The sequence below is a fragment of the Physella acuta genome, unplaced genomic scaffold (assembly GCF_028476545.2).
Source record: "Physella acuta isolate Inbredline_101_S28 unplaced genomic scaffold, ASM2847654v3 ptg000226l, whole genome shotgun sequence".
NCBI classification, from domain to species: domain Eukaryota; kingdom Metazoa; phylum Mollusca; class Gastropoda; family Physidae; genus Physella; species Physella acuta.
Genome location: NW_026731745.1, coordinates 9496 through 35122, shown reverse-complemented (window position 1 = coordinate 35122; position 25627 = coordinate 9496). Strand labels below are relative to the sequence as shown.

The 25627-nt window shown below is 37.4% G+C and overlaps 2 protein-coding genes across 2 annotated transcripts; one reads left to right on the top strand and one right to left on the bottom strand.

Moving 5' to 3' along the window:
- The first annotated feature begins 1942 nt into the window (after positions 1-1942).
- Positions 1943-19400, top strand: LOC131937985 (metalloprotease mig-17-like). The gene is made up of 14 exons (XM_059295783.1): positions 1943-2121; positions 8585-8739; positions 9346-9439; positions 10986-11091; positions 12463-12537; positions 13723-13844; positions 14724-14767; positions 15768-15885; positions 16190-16357; positions 16539-16665; positions 17444-17572; positions 18563-18614; positions 18799-18884; positions 19395-19400. Exons 2-14 carry the CDS (start codon positions 8706-8708, stop codon positions 19398-19400), a joined length of 1161 nt encoding a protein of 386 aa, XP_059151766.1. The 5' UTR covers positions 1943-2121; positions 8585-8705.
- A 44-nt stretch (positions 19401-19444) lies between these two features.
- LOC131937989 (procathepsin L-like) lies at positions 19445-25373 on the bottom strand. The gene is made up of 7 exons (XM_059295786.1): positions 25287-25373; positions 24319-24435; positions 23119-23260; positions 22343-22574; positions 21627-21775; positions 20225-20459; positions 19445-19643 (listed from the first exon to the last, which is right to left on the bottom strand). The coding sequence occupies exons 1-7, from the start codon at positions 25349-25351 to the stop codon at positions 19453-19455; spliced, it is 1131 nt and encodes a 376-aa protein (XP_059151769.1). The 5' UTR covers positions 25352-25373; the 3' UTR covers positions 19445-19452.
- Positions 25374-25627: the final 254 nt, after the last annotated feature.

Here is a 25627-nt window from a genome sequence, read left to right as displayed (position 1 = left end):
GCTTATACTCAAGTGGGGCCTTATATTTTAATAGGCCTTTCTGTTCTAGTGGGCCTATATTCCATTGGGGCCTTATATTTTAATAGGCCTTTCTGTTCTAGTGGGCCTATATTCCATTGGGGCCTTATATTTTAATAGGCCTTTCTGTTCTAGTGGGCTTATACTCCAGTGGGGCCTTATATTTTAATAGGCCTTTCTGTTCTAGTGGGCTTATACTCCAGTGGGGCCTTATATTTTAATAGGCCTTTCTGTTCTAGTGGGCCTATATTCCATTGGGGCCTTATATTTTAATAGGCCTTTCTGTTCTAGTGGGCCTATATTCCATTGGGGCCTTATATTTTAATAGGCCTTTCTGTTCTAGTGGGCCTATATTCCATTGGGGCCTTATATTTTAATAGGCCTTTCTGTTCTAGTGGGCTTATACTCCAGTGGGGCCTTATATTTTAATAGGCCTTTCTGTTCTAGTGGGCTTATACTCCAGTGGGGCCTTATATTTTAATAGGCCTTTCTGTTCTAGTGGGCTTATACTCCAGTGGGGCCTTATATTTTAATAGGCCTTTCTGTTCTAGTGGGCCTATATTCCATTGGGGCCTTATATTTTAATAGGCCTTTCTGTTCTAGTGGGCTTATACTCCAGTGGGGCCTTATATTTTAATAGGCCTTTCTGTTCTAGTGGGCTTATACTCCAGTGGGGCCTTATATTTTAATAGGCCGTTCTGTTCTAGTGGGCCTATATTCCATTGGGGCCTTATATTTTAATAGGCCTTTCTGTTCTAGTGGGCTTATACTCCAGTGGGGCCTTATATTTTAATAGGCCGTTCTGTTCTAGTGGGCCTATATTCCATTGGGGCCTTATATTTTAATAGGCCTTTCTGTTCTAGTGGGCCTATATTCCATTGGGGCCTTATATTTTAATAGGCCTTTCTGATCTAGTGGGCTTATACTCCAGTGGGGCCTTATATTTTAATAGGCCTTTCTGTTCTAGTGGGCCTATATTCCATTGTGGCCTTATATTTTAATAGTCCTTTCTGTTCTAGTGGGCTTATACTCCAGTGGGGCCTTATATTTTAATAGGCCTTTCTGTTCTAGTGGGCCTATATTCCATTGGGGCCTTATATTTTAATATGCCGTTCTGATCTAGTGGGCCTATATTCCATTGGGGCCTTATATTTTAATAGGCCCTTCTGTTCTTGTGGAACTTATATTCTACCGGAGCTGCATATTATAGTGGTGTCTTATATACTTGTAGGGCCTCATAGTCTAATGGGCTCTTATATTCTAGTGGGCCCTATATTCTAATGGGCCCTTATATACTAGTGGGGTTTCACATTCTAGTGCGGGGCTTATTTTCTATTTTCTTATATCCTAGTGAGGCTTTATATTTTAGTGCACCCATATATTGTACAGGGACCTCATATACTAGTAGGCTTTATTTTCTATTGGGTTGTATATTTAGTGGGGCCTTATACTCAGCTAAAGCGCCCATAAATAATGACATAAAGACCGGGGCCCCCTACACAATGGGTCCCTAGCTACTGCCTCGACTTCCTTGATGGGCTTCCTTCTCTGTCTTGCATTCAGGCGTATAAAATAAAATACTTTATTTCAATTCGTCATAATAAACCACAATCGAATAGCCAGTAGCAGATCGAATCTGTTATTTTCAGAGAGAATTCAATTCCCATTAGTTTGAACCTATAACACGATTCTGTGCTAAAAATAGTATCCGGGTCTAATTGTTCTTCTTTGACCTATGTGATCGTATGCATCGCTTAACGGTGAACAAAACACAATCCTTGCCCTACTTTTCGACCAAAGTCAGATAACTATCGGCAACGCCCGTGTGACATTAGAGTTACGGTCCCTTGATTTTTTTATTGTATTTATAAACTATGACCTCACACTCTCACACACACACCGGTATGTGTGTTATATTCAACAGGGAAGCGGATATTTCCTTTGTGTAGCCTCTACGATTAATCGGGTCGATAATTACGATTGGGCCTGTGTAGCTTGTTCTTCTATGTTAGGGGGATATAAAAAAGATGGGAATCAGAAGGATTAACATAGGAGAGGCAACCGAGGTGCTTAGTTTCCAGTATCTAGCAGTTTAAAATTAAGGTAAGGTGTATTTTTTAAAATTTCAGTGTATTGCTTAGAAAATAAAGCTCAGTCTAGAATTTTGTAAGGTTTATTAATGTTATGACTGGGGTTATTTCTGACATTAGTTTATAACTCAGTTTTGTCTAATGCAATTTAGGCCTAACCATAAAGGTGTTTTTTTTTAAACGTAAGTCCAAATTCAGCAGTAATAATGGAAAAGCCTTTAGCCACTACTAACATTTCTAATACTTTTCACGGTTCGGTGGTTTTGATGGTTAGGGCGGGTAAAGTGAAGCTCGTTTAATCCCACCTCCCCCACCCCACCACTCACATTGACACCTGCAGTGCTGTAAATGTAATTCAAATATTTTTTGGATGTGTCTATTCAAAGTGTTGTTTGTTGGTAGTCTGACTACACAATACACGTACGACACACACACACACACACACACACACACACACACTTAGACAACAACAACAACAATGCCTCAACTCCGTGCCATCATTGTCTTAACATCGTACAGAATATCTATCCCATATCTATAGAATATCTATCCCATATCTATAGAATATCTATCCCATATCTATAGAATATCTATCCCATATCTATAGAATATCTATCCCATATCTATAGAATATCTATCCCATATCTATAGAATATCTATCCCATATCTATAGAATATCTATCCCATATCTATAGAATATATATCCCATATCTATAGAAAATCTATCCCATATCTATAGAATATCTATCCCATATCTATAGAATATCTATCCCATATCTATAGAATATCTATCCCCTAATCTATAGAATATCTATCCCCTAATCTATAGAATATATATCCCATATCTATAGAATATATATCCCATATCTATAGAAAATCTATCCCATATCTATAGAATATCTATCCCATATCTATAGAATATCTATCCCATATCTATAGAATATCTATCCCATATCTATAGAATATCTATCCCATATCTATAGAATATCTATCCCATATCTATAGAATATCTATCCCATATCTATAGAATATCTATCCCATATCTATAGAATATCTATCCCATATCTATAGAATATCTATCCCATATCTATAGAATATCTATCCCATATCTATAGAATATCTATCCCATATCTATAGAATATCTATCCCATATCTATAGAATATCTATCCCATATCTATAGAATATCTATCCCATATCTATAGAATATATATCCCATATCTATAGAAAATCTATCCCATATCTATAGAATATCTATCCCATATTTATAGAATATCTATCCCATATCTATAGAATATCTATCCCATATCTATAGAATATATATCCCATATCTATAGAAAATCTATCCCATATCTATAGAATATCTATCCCATATCTATAGAATATCTATCCCATATCTATAGAATATCTATCCCATATCTATAGAATATCTATCTCATATCTATAGAATATCTATCCCATATCTATAGAAAATCTATCCCATATCTATAGAATATCTATCCCATATCTATAGAATATCTATCCCATATCTATAGAATATCTATCCCATATCAATAGAATATCTATCCCATATCTATGGAATATCTATCCCATATCTATAGAATATCTATCCCATATCTATAGAATATCTATCCCATATCTATAGAATATCTATCCCATATCTATAGAATATCTATCCCATATCAATAGAATATCTATCCCATATCTATAGAATATCTATCCCATATCTATAGAATATCTATCCCATATCAATAGAATATCTATCCCATATCTATAGAATATCTATCCCATATCTATAGAATATCTATCCCATATCTATAGAATATCTATCCCATATCTATAGAATATCTATCCCATAATGGCGAATTAAAAAGGGATGATCAATACAATGTACAAAAGAGAAAAGAACACCAGTGTAAAAATTATCCCTAGCAGATGTTTGTGTTAGAGTAATAGAGTTTACAGGATGAGTGAGTTGTGTAGTGTGCGAGAGAGTGAAGTTGTATCACCTTTTGTTAACATGATATGCATTCTGTATTATGGTGATTTGTGTGAATTTATGTCACCATTTGTTAACATGATATACGTATATACGTATATATATATATATATATATATATATATATATATATATATATATATATATATATATATATATATATATATATATATATATATATATATATATCTGTGTGTGTGTGTGTTTGCGTGTGTGTGCGTGCAAGCGTGGACTTAATATTGCGTAAACGCCAGTGTATGTGCATATTATCTATGTTTATGTAGTTTGATTAATCGTTTTGGCCCATATGGGCCAACTCCCTAAGTGACTTCCTTATTTAGTCCAAATACAAAAGTTGTTTGCACTGAATAAGAAAACCCCATGCGCTAAGCGCAACTTTAGTGCACAAGTGATCTAACGCAAGTGCACGGAGAAAATCGATGATTCATAAATAAGACCATTGCGACATTGGAGGTTGACGTTAAAATACAATTAACATGAGGCCTCAAACAGGGCGGCCTTAACGTAACCAGGAAGAACGATCAATCAGAGACCCCCCTCCCCCACCCCACACAAACACCCATCCACAACTCTCCAAAATTCAAGACATCTAAGCACCAACCGTGGTTGGTATTTAGACCGCGCGGCGTTGCATAGAATGACGTCCCTTTGCTTGTATTGATATAACGTAGCTTGCTCTCGGTGTTCCTTTCGCGCCTCTCTTCAAAGCGCGTCTACCCCCCTACCCCCAGACTTCTACAGAAAATATACGCTTTTACTTGTTTCCGCCTCCCCCCCCCCCCCCCCCCCAAATAAAACCTGAAAGTTTCAAGTGCACTCCCGGAGAAAAAAAATGTCTAAAAGAAACACTGCTTGCACTTCTTGCACCTAGATCTGACCCCGAATGTCAATGATGTTTTTAATAATGCTCAGCTTAGTATAATAAATAGTAAAGTTTAAACTAGTTGGTACATTTCCGTTATAAGGCACCACTCATAGTTCGCCATTCAGTAACTTAAATTTCAGACATATTAGTCGTGTATAACAAGTGAACTCTACTTGCCCCATACACCGTCAGGTTTGAAAGGGAACTTTACTTACTACTACTACTATAGTAAGTGCCGCAGTTTGTGAAACAGTACAGTTTACATTTGATAAAGACATATGTTACTGTAATTTAGCAGAGTAAGAAACATTTAATCAAGACATACTTAGATGTCTTAGATGTCAGACATTAACAATAATTAATCCAACTAATTAATGTAAGCAAGAAGTAAACTACATCACCATTAACACTAATAAAAGAATATAGAGTGCAAAATTTCGCCTGTAATTTCTGGGAAACTTTAGCAGCCATTGATTAGATATAAATACATGTACATTTTAGGGGGACTGACTAATAGATGAACGGTTCAAAGAGACAGACACCTTAGACAAGACAGTAGTTGTCGTTATGTTGACCAGTGACCAGGCTTGTTAGCTCCTGGGGGGGGGGGGGGGGGGGGCGTTTGTTAGCTCACTAGTGTTGCTCTCATTATCAACTGGAGATATCTAGGGGGATAAGACGTTGGAAAAACATTTTTGAAAAATACTTAAACACATATGTATTTAACAGCACTTATTACGCAATTAATTTTTTAAATACTTTTCTCGCTTTAAAATATACGTTAAATAAATGTTTGCTCGATTTTCCCACCAAACTAACATATTTCTTGGGAATAATTCCATTTCTTAGAAAAACTCAGAGAGTCAATGCTTTTTTCGTTTATCAAAGCTTTCGCGCGTCTTTGTAAGCTTTCAAGATGTAGTAAAACGTGCCTAAATATATCCTGTGTCTTCATTGCGCAGTGCCGGGTTATTTAAGATAACATTTATAACAAAAGAAAAAGTTAAGTGCGTGCTGTTCGCTGGCGCGGTCCCTTTTGATAATAAAAACTGTAATATGATATTAAAATATTGAGCTCGACAGTTAACCTTTTTATTTTATATTTTTTTCCATTACAAAATGGTGCCTCAACCCTTACCCCACCCCATCCCTTACCCCACCCCCTGAATACCTCCACCCAACCGGATATCCTGGATTCAAACACGTACAAAGACAAGTCGTCTTCGTGACGGTCACATTACGTTGATATAACTGAGATCATCGCGACATGTAATGCAAGTCATCTAGATCCAAGATACCCTGATATAAAGGCATTTGCACATTTAGATGGGACGAATATAGTTTTCTTGAAACAAGTTAACCTACTTAGATTTGTGTACATTTTATAAAGTTTACTTGATACATGTTAAATAGCTCATGCATGTATGGAACATACACATTTTACTTGAAACAATTGAACGAGATATATGTTTATATGGAATGATACATATTAACATACTTAAATTTGTATGAATTTTATAACGTTTACTTGATACATGTTAACTAGCTTATACATGTACGGAACATTTTACTTAAAACAGTTAAAAGAGAAATGTGTTTATTTATACGGAATGATACATATTAAACTAATACATTTAAACTTAAAAGATGTTAACTTGATACAACTGAACATGTATTAAATTCAGTGGCGTCGCTAGGTCGGTACACCCGGTGCGACACTTAATGGTGTCACACCCCAACCCCCCGAATAAATTACACACACCCACACCCACACACACACACACACATATATATATATATATATATATATATATATATATATATATATATATATATATATATGTATATATATATAGGTCTACATAGGCCTATATATAGTTGCTATTGCTGTCACCCTATTCCATTACGCCTAATGGCGTCAATTTGTCGTTATCAGTTACTCCAAATATTCAACAAAACCTTTTTTCCTCTGTAAATTTTGCAATTGATGTCACCCCCCCCCCTACCCACGGGGTGATAGTTTTAAAGTAGGCACAGTTAATAGTAGAGGTGTTCATCTGTAGTCAGTTATTAATACAGTGGATTAACTCTTTGATTAAACTAACCTAACAAAAGTTACCTTGATACCATTTTTCTCGTCAAAATAAATTGACATTTTAATATAAATAACTTCTAAAATTTTATCATATCTTGCTGTTTATACATTAAACGTGATTTTAACTTGACTATTCTAGAATTGTTTTTGAAACTAGAAAATGAAACAACGTTCAGTGTCTAGTACCTTCTGACACCACCCTACTTCCATTTTCCTCTCAACCCCCACCCCCTAAAAACAAAACCACCTCCCCCACCCCTTAAAAAGCGTGACATTATTTATGGACGACGCGCCTAATTGAATTTTTTTTCAATTAAAACTCAGTAAATTAAAATAACTTTTAAAACCGCTATTAAAGTTTTTTTTATATCAGATTCGAGTCAGTCATTTAAGTCTTTTCATTAGTCAACAAAGGGGCGTGGGTGTTGGCTGAGAATGTGCAGTGAACCGTGAACCGTGGACAAATGTTACACGGTAGCCTCGTAACCGGTTGATGGTTGGTTTAGTTCAAGTGGGAAACTCGACTAGGCCTAGGCTAACTCTAATTTAAATTGATTGATTAATATTTACAGGTATTTTTTAACCTAGGCTAACTCTAATTTAAATTGAATGATTAATATTTACTGGTATTTTTTAATCTAGGCTAACTCTAATTGTAATTGATTAATAAATATTCACATGTATTTTTTAGCCTAAGCTAACTTTAATTTTAATTGATTAATACTTAATTGGTACCTTTTAACCAGTGTCCGCTCCCCCCCCCCCCCGAAGAAAGTCTACCGCCCCCGCCCCCCCCCCCCCCGAAAATTTCAAGTGCCCCCCCCCCCCCCCCCCCCGGAGAAAAAAAGTCTGGAAGAAACACCGCTCGGCATATGAAGGGAAGTTGTGGTCAGCACTATGCCCCAGCCGCCTTTAGTTTCCCTAACATGAGTTAGGTACCGACCAGAGCTGGGTGGACTCAGGGGACGCCCCACTGACTTGAACCCGGATTCGAACTCAGACTCTCAGGCTACCAGGCTAGGGCTCTACTATCCAAGCTTATAAATCTATCTCCGCGCTGGCTAATTTTTTCCCAAGAAAATTTTTTCCCCACTTGAAAAATTTCAGAACGAAAAAAAAAATGCAATATAAGCACACGCTGGGTTATTGGTTGTCTATTTGTCAGGCGGCATTCGGCAAGTTGTAGCAAGTTATAGCAGGCAGGGGGTGGCTGTCTTTTGTAAGCGTCTTACAGAATTTGTATTTTACAAAACTGAGTTGAGGGACATTGATTGATTTTAAGGTGGTATACCTGTTGTTTGTTTTAAATATGTTGTTCCTATTTTTATTTTACTTTATTATTTTTTAAATTATTTTATTTTACTTTATTATTTTTTAAATTATTTTATTATTCATTTATTATTATTATTATTATTATTATTATTATCATTATTATTATCATCATCATTATTATTATTATTATTATCATCATTATTATTATTTTCGTTTATTATTGAAGAAAACCAAGCTGATGAGTGAACAGGTTCTTTGTGTAAAAAGGCGTTACTAGATGTAAATATAACATAAGTAAAGGAAACCAAGAATAAAGACTTACTTTAAAAAAAAAAAAATTTATAACGATGGTCGTTCGAAATATTCTACTTATCCTGGCGGGTAAGTTATTATTTCATTTGTTACAAAACTTTATATGATTTTTTTAAATTTTAAAGTTATGTAAAGATTTGTTTACATTTAAATCAGCACAGGTACTGTTTTTTTTTTATCTGTTGACAAAGTTTGTGTGGTTTTTGTGGGAGATCACGATATTAAAAAAAAAATCTTATCCTTCGCACTTACTAGTCTTGCGAAACCTTAACACAAGCTGTAGCCGATAGTGCACACAGCGAGCGTATCAAAATAAAAGGGGTCATGTCTGGTTGATAATAATCGTAAGAAAGAAAAATGAACCTTTTAACTTTGACTTTAACTCATCCTTAAGTCAACAAATTCTATTGTGTTATATTGTATTACGTAATGTGGTGTTATGAAGTCATGTTATATAACACTGTACTCCGTTATTTTCCTTAGTAATATTATTGCCCAATCCTTTATTCTTAAAGGGGGAAAAATAACCCTAACCTTCATCATAACCTTAAGGATTTAGTTAAGCCTCTATTCCGGCGATACCCTCTTTATATAAATATAAATGGTAAGAATCTTAATCTCAATTAGTTATTTCTTAATAAATTTGATGCCTCTCTTCTCCTCAACCCTGTACAGTATGTGCATTCTGTGAGACGTATCGAACTAGAAGACAGACAACGACCTACAAAATAGACACCAAGGTTGTCACCGACGTGGAGATGTATAAAAGGTAGGCCATCTTCCTGTCTATGCTGTTAAAATGTGCATAACGTAAAGTATGTTCTTCATTGGGGTGTGATAATGTACATGCTATGTTCCTGTCGGTGGTGTTAGGATGTACATACAGTACGTCGTGGTCCTCTCAGTGAATCGAGGATGTACACAAATTGTGATGTGAGGATGAACACATGTTGTGATGTTTTCCTATCAGTGATGTGAAGATGTACAAAAGTTGTGATGTGATGATGTACAAAAGTTGTGATGTGATGATGTACAAAAGTTGTGATTTGATGATGTACTAATGTTGTGATGTGAGGATGTAGAAAAGTTGTGATGTGATGATGTACAAAAGTTGTGATGTGAGGATGAACACAAGTTGTGATGTGAGGATGTACACAAGTTGTGATGTGAGGATGTACAAAAGTTGTGTTGTGAGGATGTACAAAAGTTGTGATGTGAGGATGTACAAAAGTTGTGATGTGTTTCTCTCAATGACGTGGTCATGTAACCAGCACGCCTGATACTGATGGCGCAGCAAGCATCAGGCAAACATAATGGGGCTACGGGCATCACATAATAGGGGAGGGGCATCCCGCAATGTGGGAGGGGGTTCACATAATGGGGGGCATCACTTAATGGGAGAGGGGCATCAAATAATATGGGGAGGGGCATCACATATTATGGGGAGGGACATCACATAATGGGGGAGGAACATCACATAATGGGGGAGGGGCATCACATAATGGGGGAGGGACATCACATAATGGGGGAGGGGCATCATTTAATGGGGGAGGGGCATCAAACAATATGGGGAGGGGCATCACATAATATGGGGAGGGACATCACATAATGGGGGAGGGACATCACATAATGGGGGAGGGGCATCACATAATGGGGGAGGGACATCACATAATGGGGGAGGGGCATCATTTAATGGGGGAGGGGCATCAAACAATATGGGGAGGGGCATCACATAATATGGGGAGGGGAATCACATAATGGGGAGGGGCATCATTTAATGGGGGAGGGGCATTAGATAATATGGGGAGGGGCATCAGATAATATGGGGAGGGGCATCACATAATGGTGGGGGAGGGGCATCAAATGTATTGCTTTTCGCCGTCTACTTCAGCCCGTTTAGCTAGACGTCCATATTTAGCAGATCGATGTTTTCTTTGTAAAGAATTGCTTCGAAATCCCGAGTCTCATTTCGTCATATAAAACTTTTAAGGTTATTTTTATACAAACACAAGTTTTAGAAACATAAGCAAATAACTTTTTTTAATACTCTCTGGGTTTTTCTGTATTTTTGTGTAGCGCTTGTAATATGGTTTTTATAAATTAGTATTTAAACATGCTTTCTTCTTATTTTGTGTTAGCATCGTCAGAAAATGGTTGGTCGAGGGTACGGACAGCACCGGGTTACACCCGACCTAGCGTCGCGACTGGTTTAAATTACTACCTAGTGAGAGCTGGATATAGACTTTTACAGTTGGAGTATTTACATTTCAAACATTTTAATAATACCTTACATTTCCCCTTACATTTCCCCCCAGATGGTCGACCTATGTCCGCGAAACGTCATCAGAAACCGATGTTAAGAAACTCGACACTCAAACACAGAACATGATCCAAGAATATGTTTCTCGGTGTTTCCATCAGGTGAAGATTCTTAGTAGAGTTACTAGGCTAAGTTATTTTTGTAAATATTAAAAGTGACGACGATTAACGAAATCTCTAGTATAATAGTGGTCTACGTCATGTTGCTTTTCAGCTTAATAACAATGTCTCATTGAGAAGTTTAAAGTGAGAGTGTATTACAGTGAAAATTACTACTTTTACGGATACGTTTTTATCTAGGCTAGTTTTCCAGTTAAATTTACATCTAGACTAATTTTAATGAATGTTTACAGGGAGAGTTATTTTACGGAGAAAATTACATTTAGACAAATTTTACATCTCTACAATTTACAATTAGACTAATTTTATAGATACATTTAAATTTAGACTAATTTCAAAGAGAGAGAGAGAGAGAGAGAGAGAGAGTTTACAGTGTGAGTAATTTTACAGAGAAAATTACAATTAGACTAAATTTTACAGACGAATGTACATTTAAATTTATTTTACAGATACATTTTCATCTACATTAATTTTACCGAGAAATAAACACGTTGACTATATGGTCTAAACCGTCATGCTTTTTAAAAAACCCTCTCCCCCAACTCCCCCCCCCCCCCCCACATCTTTACTGTCAGATTCACCCCGACACCAAAATTTACTTCAACATTACCCCTCCCCCCCCCTTTTTTTTCCTTTTCCAGAAGCATTTATGTCTTGAAATCGTTCTAGAGCAGGGGTGGCAACCTTTTGAAGCGGAAGAGCCAAAAGTTACAATTTTCAAAATTTCCCTGGTTTTAAAGAGCCAGTAACATTTTTTTAAATTTCAAATATTTTATTTTTTTATTAAGATTATTAGTATTTGTTCTAGAATATTGATAGAGTTATTGCTCTTTGAACAGAAACAACAAAATCAACCACAAAAACCCAACTAAATTTTTTACTTTATTTGCCAGTTTGGTTTGTTTCGGTAACAACAACTCTATTTAATACTGAAAATGTTTACAAATCCTGGTCCTAATTAGATAACCCTCGTCTCCCCGTCGTCTCACAAGTCCAACCCCCCCCCCCCCCCCACCCCTCCCCTCCCCTCCCCTCTTCTTGAGCTGCTGACACAAACGTTATATACAATATAGAAATATATAACGGTGGTTTACTCGTATAAATGTGCATGTTATTTAACAGTATTTAAGTTCTCAACGCCCGCTTTTAAAGTTAAATATATCCGTTTTCAATTAAAATGAAGCAATTTAATATTCACATCAAAATTTCTCAAAATTCATAACGAACAATAGGTGAGGCCCTCGGGGTGAGTTCATAACGTACGTGACGTGAGTGGTATTCGTCCCCCCTTTACCTGCCCTTTTAACCTCTCTTTTCTTCATTCAGGTAATGCTTTTATTTGTAATTTCTCAGGCGAATGTAAGACTCGCTACTCTTAATCTAGGCTTCACAGTGCAACTGCAACTCGTCGATATTGAATTTAATTATGTAAGTAAATGTTAGGTCTGTTTTACATTATTGTAAGTATGCTATGTAAGTCTCATTTAAATTATGTATTTAAATATTATGTTTGGTCCTGTTTAAATTGTGTAAGCAGTCAAAATATTAAGTCGTGTTTAAGTTTAATGAAGTAAATGTTTGGTCTAATGTAAGTTATGTAAGTTATGTAAGTTATGTAAGTTATGTAAGTTATGTAAGTTATGTAAGTTATGTAAGTTATGTAAGTTATGTAAGTTATGTAAGTTATGTAAGTTATGTAAGTTATGTAAGTTATGTAAGTTATGTAAGTTATGTAAGTTATGTAAGTTATGTAAGTTATGTAAGTTATGTAAGTTATGTAAGTTATGTAAGTTATGTAAGTAAATTTACGCCATGTATAGCGGTACGTTTTAGGTAAAAAGAAATCGTTTTAAATTGGGGGTAGCTCAAGATTCAAAGACCTACTTGCTGTGAATGATCTTAACTACTATACAAGCTATAGATAAGTAAATGAACTAAAAACAAAAAAAGCAGGGTTTCAAATGTTTTGAAAGGATAATGGAATTTTCGCCATAACTGTAATGAAGTAAGGGTTAGGGCAGGGGTTCCAAACCCCGTGTCCGCGGGCGCCATGGCGCCCGCCGAACGATTCGAATGTACCCGCCTCTTACTATTCGACAGAGACAGAATTTTTTTCATAAACATTATTGAAAGGTTGAAGGGGAAGGAAATCGAAAATTTGAGGGGGGGGGGGTGCAAATCGAAAGTTTGAGGGGGGGGGGGGGGTGGTGCAAATCGAAAGTTTTGTCCCCGGGTGACGGGAAGGGTCGCTACGCCTTTGGAAGGAGTTTGTCGATTTAAAATAGGTGGTGCCCGCCACCCTACCGATATTTTAGAATGTGCTCTAGAGTAAAAAAAGGTTGGGAACCCCTGGGTTAGGGTAAGACTAATTTTGGGGCTACTGTAAGATCTAGTAATCGGGTATTGATACTTCCAAGTATTACATTGAAATGACCTAACGGTCAACTAACAATTATTGCTTATACTTTACTAGTTCTTTTAAGTTAATACATGTAACTTATTTTTTAAGCTCTCAACTCGGTTCATATTTTTGTTACAAATTACTCTTCGCTTTGTTGTTCTTTTTTTTTAAAATCTCTACACTGTAATTTTTTTTTTTTTTATGAATTTCAGAGTGCTGCCAACGCAAACAACATTAATGCCGAACAAACGCTCAACACGTTTAAAGATTGGTTGGTAAAAAACAGCCAATCAAATTTGATAGACCGATATGACCACGTGATGCTGTTTACCTCGTAAGTTTAGAAGATATTAAATTAGTAGGCAAGTATTGATCAAGCTAAAGGTATACAGATTTACAAGAGTGTTTTTTTATTTTTATTTTAGATATTGGAGGGGGGGGGGGGGGGCGAGGTTGCAACATTACTAATAATAAATAAATAAAAGATAAATTTAATTTAATTTTACAAAATATTTTAAACCCTTCTCGTGTAGAACTTTACTAAGTTTACACGAAGCTCGCTTCACAATTAACTCATCTAGAACATATCTCGTTTCATATTTTTATTTAAAATCCCCCCCCCCCATAAACCCAATCCATTAATTAAAAAAAAAAGGTACTATAAAACATATATACCTTAGCCTAACACATTTTATTTTACAAATACTATATAATTTATGGTTACCCTTCAACCCCTGCAGAGGCGTAGCTGAGGGGGGGGGGGGGGCGGACCGTACCGGGTGAAACCATTTCGTGGGAGGGGGAGGATGACATCAATGCACAAAATTGCAAAATGTATTTAGAGAAAATGCTTTTTGCCAGTACCATTAATGATTAATTAAAGTTAAATAGACTTTCAAGTACAAATCGACAATTATTACAAGAGGGTGGGGTGACACGATGACGTAAACGTGCTAACTATAGAGAAAACAACTCTACATGCAACTGCACTATTAACAGAATATGTATAAAATCGTTACTATATATATATATATATATATATATATATATATATATATATATATATATATATATATATATATATATATATATATATACCAAGAAGTGCCGCAACGGGTGACACCCGACCTAGCAACGCCACTGAACCCCGTTTACCTGAGTAATAAATGCGCCAAACAACTTCTAATGAATTGTTCTTACCCCTCTGTTTTAGGACCGCCCTGGCCTCTGTATCAAGTTCTGGTGGAGAGGTACAAGGTAAGCGAGACAACCCAGCCTGAATAATTTGTATTAAATGTGAAAGCGTGGTCAAGCGGTAGAGCATGCGTTTGTTCGTGATCAGAGTTCAAATCCATAAGATCTGCACGATACGCGATAAGGAAGATAAATACAACTTGACATAGTACAAACTCAAGCAACAGTTCTACTTTATACGCTAGAAATCTTGGATCCTTTTTTTTACTTTAAAAAGTTTACCTACTTATAACAGTTCAACAAGTTCTTTAATAATTATCTTCCTGCATCTTTTGCATAGGTCCCCGTGTATGCCTAAAGATCCATAGGGCAGATGATGTAGAGTTCCTATCACATAGTCAAGTACCGTTTGAAACCTGACGCCCCTTGGGGGAAGGGGGGGGGGGTGAAGTGTAGTTCACGTTTCAGTGACCTCGGCATATAAAGTATAGAAAGCACTATGCCCAGCCGCCTTTACTTATCCCAACGCGAGTCAGGTACCCATCAAGGCTGGGTGGACTCAGTCATATGCTCCGTCTGTCCTTCTTCTGCGTTCTTAATTTTAGTGTTGGAAGGGATCCCCTCTAACACAATTAAGTATACGTGTCAACTGGTTAAGCGCCACTGAGGCCATTGACTCCGATTTCAGCCTGTTTTTCTTTTTGGATTTGCTTCCATAGCCTTTGTCCAACCAAGAACAAACTACAAGGCAGCAGTTGTTTAATTTTGGAGATGTCTCTTCTAGAAGAGTGGCTGTTCCCAGCTATCGAGCCTCATCTACCCGAGGGTTTCGAACCAGTGTTTCTTCCAGACTTTTTTCTCCGGGGGGGGGGGGGGGGTAGACTTTCTTCGGGGGACGGGGGGGGGGGGGGGAAGGCGGACACTGATAAAAGTATATATTTTCTATATCAATTTCATTTCGTTCGGGGGGGGGGGGGGGGCTCGAACTCGAGACTTTCCGTCCGTCCGACCCCGCCGTTCCTATCATATGCAGCCAAACAATCATCAGTATGTCTCTCTACAGGTCTGGGCCACGCCTATGTTGGGACCATGTGCAAAAAAGATGGCACCAGTTCTTCTGTTGTAGAGGACAAAGGGGGATTCCAGAGCAGCTTTCCAATCGCGCATGAAATAGCTCACAGGTGACTTTTTGAAAAAATTAGTTTCGCTGTTTTTGTTTAGCAAAGTGTTTAATATTTTAATAATAAATTGAAACAAAAATTGTAAAAATTATGTGTTTTAAATTGTTTATTTAGGCGAATTTTATTTTTTATAAAACTGATGCCGATTATAATTTTAAATTAAACTCATACTTTTGAAACAGAATTATATTTTTAAAGTATAATTGCTGATAGATACGACACTTTTTGCAACTTACCCATAAACATTCAGGATAAGACCTATCGTATTTTGCAACTAATCCATGAACATTCCTTATAATCTTAGCCTCGGAGCCCAACATGATAGTTTTTATCCAGGCTGCAGCGATAGTACCTTATACCTTATGTCAGGGTTGGCTTCTGACCCCGTGTCGACACGGTGGATATTTTCAAACTGCTCAGCAAACAGCATTAAAACCTATATCAACTCGATATTACAGTCATCAAGTGCCAGGTACGGATGCTTGTCTTTACAACAAGAGACACACTCTTTTATTTTCAGGCTATTCTAAATACCGGACCGGTGTTGAAAACCATTATCCGCCGAGATATTTCTTAAGATATTATAATTCGGCCAAAATATTTGTAAAATTCTGTTCGGGTTTTTAACTTCAAATTAATTGTTTCTGTCACAGTTGTCTAACTACCAGCAGCACTGCATTGAACGCGTTTGAGAGCACAGTAGGTAATAACTCTGGACAGGATTACCCAGCCAACCAACAATGTCAGATGATGTACGGTAAAACATCGCATGTTTGCTATGTAAGTAGAGTCGTGTTTTGTCTCTGTTTTATTATCATGTACAGAATGTAATTTTTTAAAACTTGTATTAAAAGATCCTAAACCAGCTGCAAAGTCTGTCGAATGACACGCAGAACAACAATGATGTTTAGTCAGAATTTCTATTGCCTTGGTCAAAATTCCTTAAGAGATAAAATTTTATGGAATCACAAGATGAAATAAAATTTCATCCAAATCGAGTAACTTTGATTCTAATATTAAATAGGAAATAGTTCGGGAGATACAATCTACATACATACACACGCGTTTAAACGCGGATTCGATGGCTACTAAAGATGTATAATGAAAAATGTATTTATTATGAACATGATTAAGATAAATTAAAATGATAAAAAAACAAATACCATCTTAATACATGTATTGTACATGTAGTGTACATGTTTATGGTCGTGTGCTCGTACACGTACATGTACGTAATCATATACGTGTGCAGTTGTGGAGGCTTATCCGTACATGTACAAACACAAATGGGACGGCGTGGCCTATAGGTAGAGCGCTAGACTACTGACCCGAAAGTCTAGAGTTCGAATCCCTGTCTATGGAACGTCTCTGAGTCCACCATGTGCTGACCACACTATCCCCTTGTATGACGAGGTAATTGAAACAGCTAAAATCTGCTTCACCTGCTTCATGTGTCTTGGGCACGAACGGGAAAAGAGGAGTAGTGTAGATGAGTGTATGTGTGTTCGTGTCTGTAGGTATCTTCGTTTACAAAAAAAATCTAACTCTACCCACACAGGGTGCAAATTTTAGCAATGTTGGTGACATCTGTACCTCAATGTTCTGTCTTGATCCCGTGGCTTCCAAATCTTCCCCAACATGTACGAAACATTTTGCTGCAGAAGGAACTTCTTGCGGAGACGGGAAGGTTGGAATAAATTAATAATTAATGATAACTCTTGATTATAAAAAAAAAAAACTTGTCTATTTTTAAATTGTCAAACGGCTATTCACATAATTCCTTTGAAAAAAAGGGGTAAAGGTGTTTTCTAAACACTTTTTAAGGTAAAATTTTTGCTTTGCGTCTATGTAAAAAAATAATCATAAAAAACGTTTTAATAACAAGTTTTTATGTAATAATGCACTAAAAAAGGAAAACAATGAATGATTTTTAAAAATATAATAAAGAGCTACTATTTAAATAACGAAAAAAAAGCGTGTGTCGCTCTAATTTGTATAAAATACTTTCCAGTGGCGTAGCGAGGTCGGGTGTCACCCGGTGCGGCACTTAATGGTGTCACCCCCCAGAGGCGTAGCGACTCTTCCCGGGGACAAATTTTTGATTTGCACCCCCCCCCTCAAACTTTCGATTTGCACCCCCCCTCAAGTTTTTCTCTATATATTTTGCTATTTTTTGCCTTGGTGTCACCCCCCTAAATGGTGTCACCCGGTGCGGTCCGCACCCCCCGCCCCCCCCCCTCGCTACGCCCCTGATACTTTCACTAAAATTTAAGAAGCGACCCACGCTTTTCTTTTTAGTTATTTGAATAGTAGCTCATTATTATAGTTTTCTCCATATCAGAGCAATATTACATAAAAGCTTGTTATTAAAACGTTTTTTATGAGTTTGTTTTTCATTATTTTAAATTTATTAATACAGTAGAGTTTCATGTGTAAAAACAATTGCGCACCAAATGAACATGATCATTTAAGAAAATTGTAATCAATTCATAAAATATTAATTAGTCATCCAATTTAGTCAAATTTGATGTCAGATTGCATTGTCATCGTGCCCGTTTCATTCTATGACGACACACAAAAGCACGACAAACAGAAGAAGCAAGTTAAATATAAGCTTTTAAAAACATCTACGTCTGTTTTATAAGCATGAAATAAACATATTTTTTGTGTCTCGCAGTGGTGTAAACTAGGAATATGTACCGTCGATTCAATAGCTCCAGTTATTGGAAGTAAGTACAGTTCTAACAAAGATATCTTGGTAAAATTCTGGTCCCTAAAATACACGCCTTTGTACAAGATAAATAATACAGAAAACATCGCAGGGCTCTGTAGATTAAATCCAAGTCAAACACAGGTAGCTCTAGCTCAGTCAGAAAACCACTGATATAATATTACCATCTTCCCCCACACCAGGCTGCTCTCTAGGAGACAACGTTAATAAAGTTAAAGTGAATGGCATCGATCTTTCGTGTACCCAAGCGGTCGCAACAGCCCCCCATGTCTGTTATACGCCAGAGGTTTTGTCCAATTATTGTTGTGCGTCTTGTGATAAAATCAAGAACAACAACGCAAAAGGTACTTTAAGTTTAAAAAAAATTATCCTAGCTAACTCACTCACAATATTTCTCTATATGTATACTTATACATTTACATACATATTCTACATAATATGTTATATATATATATATATATATATATATATATATATATATATATATATATATATATATATATATATATATATATTAGTTTGTATAGTTTAAATGAATTTATATATTCATATATATTTATGCGTATATATATATATACACGTACATGTATAATACATGAGTAGTTAATACATGTATATATATATATATATATATATATATATATATATATATACCTATTTCTATTTCTATTTATATATAAATTTCCATATCTATATCAATATATATATATATATAATTTATATAAAAACCATCAGCTAATTTGTGAGACAACTTACACCAGCAAAATTATATATTTAGTTTTAATTCAAAAGCGTTCATTATTTATTGAAATCGTTTTATCATCGTGTCTGGGACATTATTCCAACTCGACGTTAGTAACAAACTGATTGATGCCACACGCTCCTATGTCTCTGGCAATCCGGAAGTAACCGTTCTCACCAAACTCTCGTCCCCACGAGTTCTTCAGTCTCCAGAACTTGGTGCCGCTCTCTGACCCGTAGCCCACCAGCAGGACGGCGTGGTTGATGTTCTGGGAGCGGCATTTGTCTGGGGGTTGGGAAGTGTTCCTTTTACAAACCAGTGTTGTCATTTCTTAACTTTATTGTTAATTAAATAAGTCAAGTTCCCTTTCAAACCTGACTGTGCAGGTGAAGTAGAGTTCACCAGTTTCTATAACCTGGGCATGTGACGGGATAGTGTGGTCATAACTATGCTAGGCCGTCGATATTTTCCCTAATGTGAGTACGGTACCTATTAGAGCCTGGGTGTACTCAGTGACGAGTTACGACTACAGCGTTTAATCAATGATAAATTTCCCCAAAATTATGTTGCATTTCCCAAAAATTACATTTAATTTCAACTAACAAAAGTTTTAATTTAACGAACTAATGTTAAATTCTAACAAAGTAATACACGAGAGAAAAACACTAAGTTTTACCTAAATGTTCCTAAAAGATCACATATTTACCTTTATAAATGGGAAAACCAAACTTCTTTCGTGATACCCGACAATTACCAATATTTATCTGCGAAACCTCCGATTTACCTGTGATGTGATATTTCTGCATGCAAAGATTTACCCATAAAACCCACCATATAGAAATATACCTGTGAAAACCAAGCCTCACCTGGGACTATGATGCCCTTCCGGTACAGCTGCAAGTCCGCGGCATCCAGCGCCGCGGCCAGTGGCCCGTATCTCTCCAGCTCGATGGCCAACTGCTCCTCGTTGGCCGTGACGTAGTTCCACCTGGCCACTTTGAGCCCAGGTACAAACTTCTCCCGTCTCAACTTGGCCTTACAGCTGTCTGACACGACGCAGTGTTGGATGGGGTACATGCCACACAGTCGTGGGAAATAGCCCTAACCGAGATTAAAAGCGTATTAAATGATTAATTACATTGAGACATCCATATTAATTCATCGTGACCTTAGTCCTGTAGGATGGAATGATTGCGATTCAGGCGGCATTGGTGATAGCTTTTATGGCAGACAAGACTTTAGACCCCTTATGTCAACATAGTTGACATGCGGTTTTGTTTGTTAGAGAATGAAATTATTTCTAGTAAAAACGTTAAAGGTTATTTTTTTTAAAAATATAACTGGACTCAGTGGCGTAGCGAGGTCGGGTGTCACCCGGTGCGGCACTTAATGGTGCCACCCCCCCAGAGGCGTAGCGACCCTTCCCGGGGACAAACTTTCGAATTTTCGATTTGCACCCCCCCCCCCCCAAATTTCGATTTGCCTCCCCTTCCCCCCCCCCCCCTCAAACTTTCGATTTGCACACCCCTCAAGTTTTTCTCTATATATTTTGCTATTTTTTGCCTTGGTGTCACCCCCCTAAATGGTGTCACCCGGTGCGGTCCGCACCCCCCCCCACTCGCTACGCCTCTGACTGGACTTATTTGGTAAGAGATTATCGTTAAGAATCGTATAACCGATAATAAGTGTTTTGATCTCGTCGTCTGACAAAACTGTTAAACGTAAAATCAACACATCTGGCAGTAATATCAGGACATCTGGCATCATTCTACTAAACACTGCTGGACTGTGAAATGTCGTAAAATCTGGCAATGCTGTCATGTCATATTTTATACCCGGATATCTTGCAATATGTCACTTTAAATATCCGAACCTATGGCTATTCTGTGCAATTGCTATTTACTGAACATAGGCAGTATACGTCAAAGGCGTAGCAAGGGGGGGGGGGGGCGGGGGGGGAACATATGTCCCCGGGCGCCGACCTTAGGGGGGCGCCAAATTGAAAGTTTGAGGGGGGTGCAAATGAAAAGTTCGAGGGGGGGGGGGGGTGCAAATCGAAAGTTTGTCCCCGGGCGCCGGGAGAGGTCGCTACGCCTCTGGTATACGTCATACGTTTAAATGCAATGTAATCAAAAGCTGTAATAATACTCACAAGGAAACTCTAATTATGCAAGTTTGCATCTCTGAACGATAGCCTATGTTAACAAAACGAAAGAACAACTTCTGAGCGATATCATGTGTTTACAAAACGAAAGTAACAAAACTTACTTCCGGTGCACAAGGTTTACACCGACCGCTCCCCACACAGTAAGGGTAATCCTCTTCCCGTGTGATACCGCCCACATTTTTGATGTACTCGTACACGGCCTGGGGCACGCCGCCATTGATGCCGCACGCCATCTTCTCGGAGGTTCGGTCTGTTGACGGATCAGAATGTCAGGTCTGTTACAAAATAGTGCATTAAACTGAACGTGATGTGAGGTATGTTTAGCAGTTAAAAATCGTCTACGGCTAAGCGGACCAAAATCGAAACTGGTAAAATGCACAAAAATTCGTCACAGGTTAAGACAAAAAAGTATGAAGTTTTATAGGGGGTCAGACTTTTATAGGGGGTCTGACTTTTATAGGGGGTCTGACTTTTATAGGGGGTCTGACTTTTATAGGGGGTCTGACTTTTATAGGGGGTCTGACTTTTATAGGGGGTCTGACTTTTATAGGGGGTCTGACTTTTATAGGGGGTCTGACTTTTATAGGGGGTCTGACTTTTATAGGGGGTCTGACTTTTATAGGGGGTCTGACTTTTATAGGGGGTCTGACTTTTATAGGGGGTGTGACTTTTAAAGGGGGTGTGACTTTTAAAGGGGGTGTGACTGAATTATTATGAAGATGAAACGGGGTAGGGGATGCGTAGGGGAGTTTAAAAAGCTTGACGTAATTTATAATGACTCTTAAATAAAATGGAACCAGAGTGTATCCACCTTTACCGTCATGAAAGGCCAAGCAGTCCGCCACTTGCTCGTGGGACAGGTTGACCGGGTCGTGTCCCTTGAGCCTCCATCTGGAGGCGATGACGTCGAGGGCGGTGAAGATGTAGCACGTGCCCACGTTGCCCTGGTCCCTCACCGCCGTCTCCACCCCCTCCTTCGTCCAGTCGAAACTCTCGTGCACAATCCCGGTGACGTTTGTGTGGTTGTCGCTTCTGTCAGGAATGTCTGGCTGTGGAGTCATTGTAAACAAAGTCACGTGATTAATAGCGCTGGTAGCGTTGGTTCTGATCTGCCATGGATGATCTATAACAAACTAAACTAACAAATTTAATCGGATGCAATTTTACCAAACTGATCTATATTTTAAAATGTAATGTAATCTTGACTATGTGTATGTTGTATTTTATGTTTTTTTTTTTAAATGGGGCACGGGGGAAAGCTGAATGTATTGATATATGCGTGTACTCTTTAAAAGACTGCTTATTACCAGCACTATAATCTATCAGTATTTACTTTTTAAAAGGCCACTAGTTGTATGGTCTATTTTTACTCATCTTTAAAAAAAACGCTAGGTGTATGATCTATTCGTGTATTCACCTTTAAAAGTCTACTAGGTGTATGCTCTATTCGTGTACTCACATTTAAAAGACCGTTGAGCACTAACTGTATGATCTATGTGTGTACTCACGTTTAAAAGACCGTTGAGCACTAGCTGTGTACTCACCTTTAAAAGTCAGTTGAGCGCTAGCTGTATGATCTATTCATGCTCTCACCTTTAGTAGACCGTTAAGCACCAACTGTATAAACTCTAATGGGGTGAGGTCAGCGAACTCTGTCAGGCCAAACACTGCCAGGCCGTTGCTCTTCTCGTTCATCTGGATGACCTTGGCGACATTGTCCTTGAAAATCTGGAACCTTGAGAGGAGAGAGTATCTTACTAGTGTATAGAACAGGGGTCGGCAACCTTTTGAGACGGAAGAGCCAAAAGTTACAATTTACAAAATTTCCCAATTTTTAAACAGCCGCTAACAATTTTATGTGCACTTCGGTAGTGGAAAGCATGGAACCATTACCACGGGGATGGCCACAGCACAGTTATGGGGCAAGGCCTAATGCCCAGAAGCTGTCAGCCAGTGTTTCTTCCAGTCATCTATTTATTATTATAAATATAGTATAAATGTACTATATAATATTATATATAATATTTTTGAGTTTTGAAAATAATATAATTATTATGGAACTGGAGAGCCGCATCTTGACATCGAAAGAGCCGCAGGTTGCCGAGCCCTGGTATAGAACATTTGAAACATTGGTAGTAGATAGTTTAATAATGGTGTATTTAGGACTTATCACACTGGGGTGGGGGAGATGGATATAATAGATAGTGTCCTATTGTCTTTAAGAATGAACAACTCCCCTGTCCCAGGTGCATAGACTGGACACAACTCTCCTGCCACAGGTGTAAAGATTGGACACATCTCACCTGTTTTGTCCCAGGAGTTAAGACGAGAAACAAATCACCTGTGCCAGGTGTTAGGATTTGACAACTCACCTGTCCCAGGTGTATAGATGGGACACAACTCACATGTTATGTCTCGTGTGTTAAGTCAAAACACAACTCACCTGTCCCAGGTGTATAGATGGGACACAACTCACATGTTATGTCTCGTGTGTTAAGTCAAAACACAACTCACCTGTCCCAGGTGTATAGAAGGGACACAACACACATGTTATGTCTTATGTGTTAAGTCAAAACACAACTCACCTGTCCCAGGTGTATAGAAGGGACACAACACACATGTTATGTCTTATGTGTTAAGTCAAAACACAACTCACCTGTCCCAGGTGTATAGAAGGGACACAACTCACCTGTCCCAGGTGTATAGAAGGGACACAACTCACATGTTATGTCTCATGTGTTAAGTCAAAACACAACTCACCTGTCCCAGGTGTTATATCTAAACACAACTCACCTGTCCCAGGTGGACCTGAGGTCGTCATACACCTTGTTGTTCTGGAGCATCCAGTGCCGGAATGTCTTGTACACGTTGGCGCGGCGCAGCAAGTTCAGGATGTCGTCTGTGTCGGAGCTGGTGGGGGGGGGGTGTTGGAAAATGTGATACAAGGAAAAACCATGTAATAAATCTTCGTGTTAAGTGAGTTTCTGTTGAACGTGATTGTACCTATAACAAATTTAGGATGCAAGAATCATAAGAAAAGTGAAGCCACTTGATGTCAACTATCCGTTTGTGAAGCTGATAAAAAAAAAACTAAAAAATTTGATCATTGGCTAAAAGTACAAATTTCATGTGGGATTTTTTTTTAATTTTTTAATTTTTTTGGGGATCTTTAAAAACGATTAGCCAAATAAGGAGGTAGTTCAGAATTTTAAAATATTTGTGGTAAATTGAATTTTTTCAAAATAGTATTTGCTGACATTAAGAGTTCAAACCGGAATGTACATTATTAAAATTTAAAAAAATATTTTAGGAACTATTGAATATTTTGATTATTATCATGAAGTTGGTTGACTATGTTGAAAATTTTTTAGTTGGTGGCATTATAAATTTGTTGGTTCGTCAAAAATAAAAATAAAATGTGGGATTGTTCATACATCTAGAATATTTCGCTAAACAAGCTTTCTCAGAGTAACCCCAAGCGCTCTTTTATATCTAGGTAAAAGGCTGATTACTTCTCAAACATAATTTTTTAATACGTTAAATTAATAGTTGTCATAAATCGTATACTGTGGTCAAGTCAGTAAAGCTCATGGTTGCTAAACCGAAAACTCTCGAGCTCGAATCCTCAAGCAGATGAGGCAGTTAGTTCCAACACTAAAATTAAGAACGTAGTAGAAGAAGAAAGTAGCATACTGTAAAATTAAATTGAAAGATTATATTTCTTTATAAAAGCCTAGATTGAATAAAAAAGATGAACTTACTCCTCCCAATGGGCGGACCCTGAACACAGCAGACTGCTTGTGACAAACAAATATAAAATAAACATCTCTACACAACCCTCAGTACAATCGGAGACAACCAAATACCTATATTCTTCGGTTGGTTGTTGTATGAATAATTTTCTAATTTATTCGAGTAACCATGAATAGATTATCAAGCTGCGTTGCTTATTACTGGTGTAATGAATATAGAGTAGAATATCTCACTCCCGCTCGATTTGATTTGTTATATGGTTAAAGTATCTGTTACACGATTGCAGTTTTCAAATAAAATATTAAACATATTTATCTAATATTGGTGCGTTTTTACTAAGAGTTGTAAA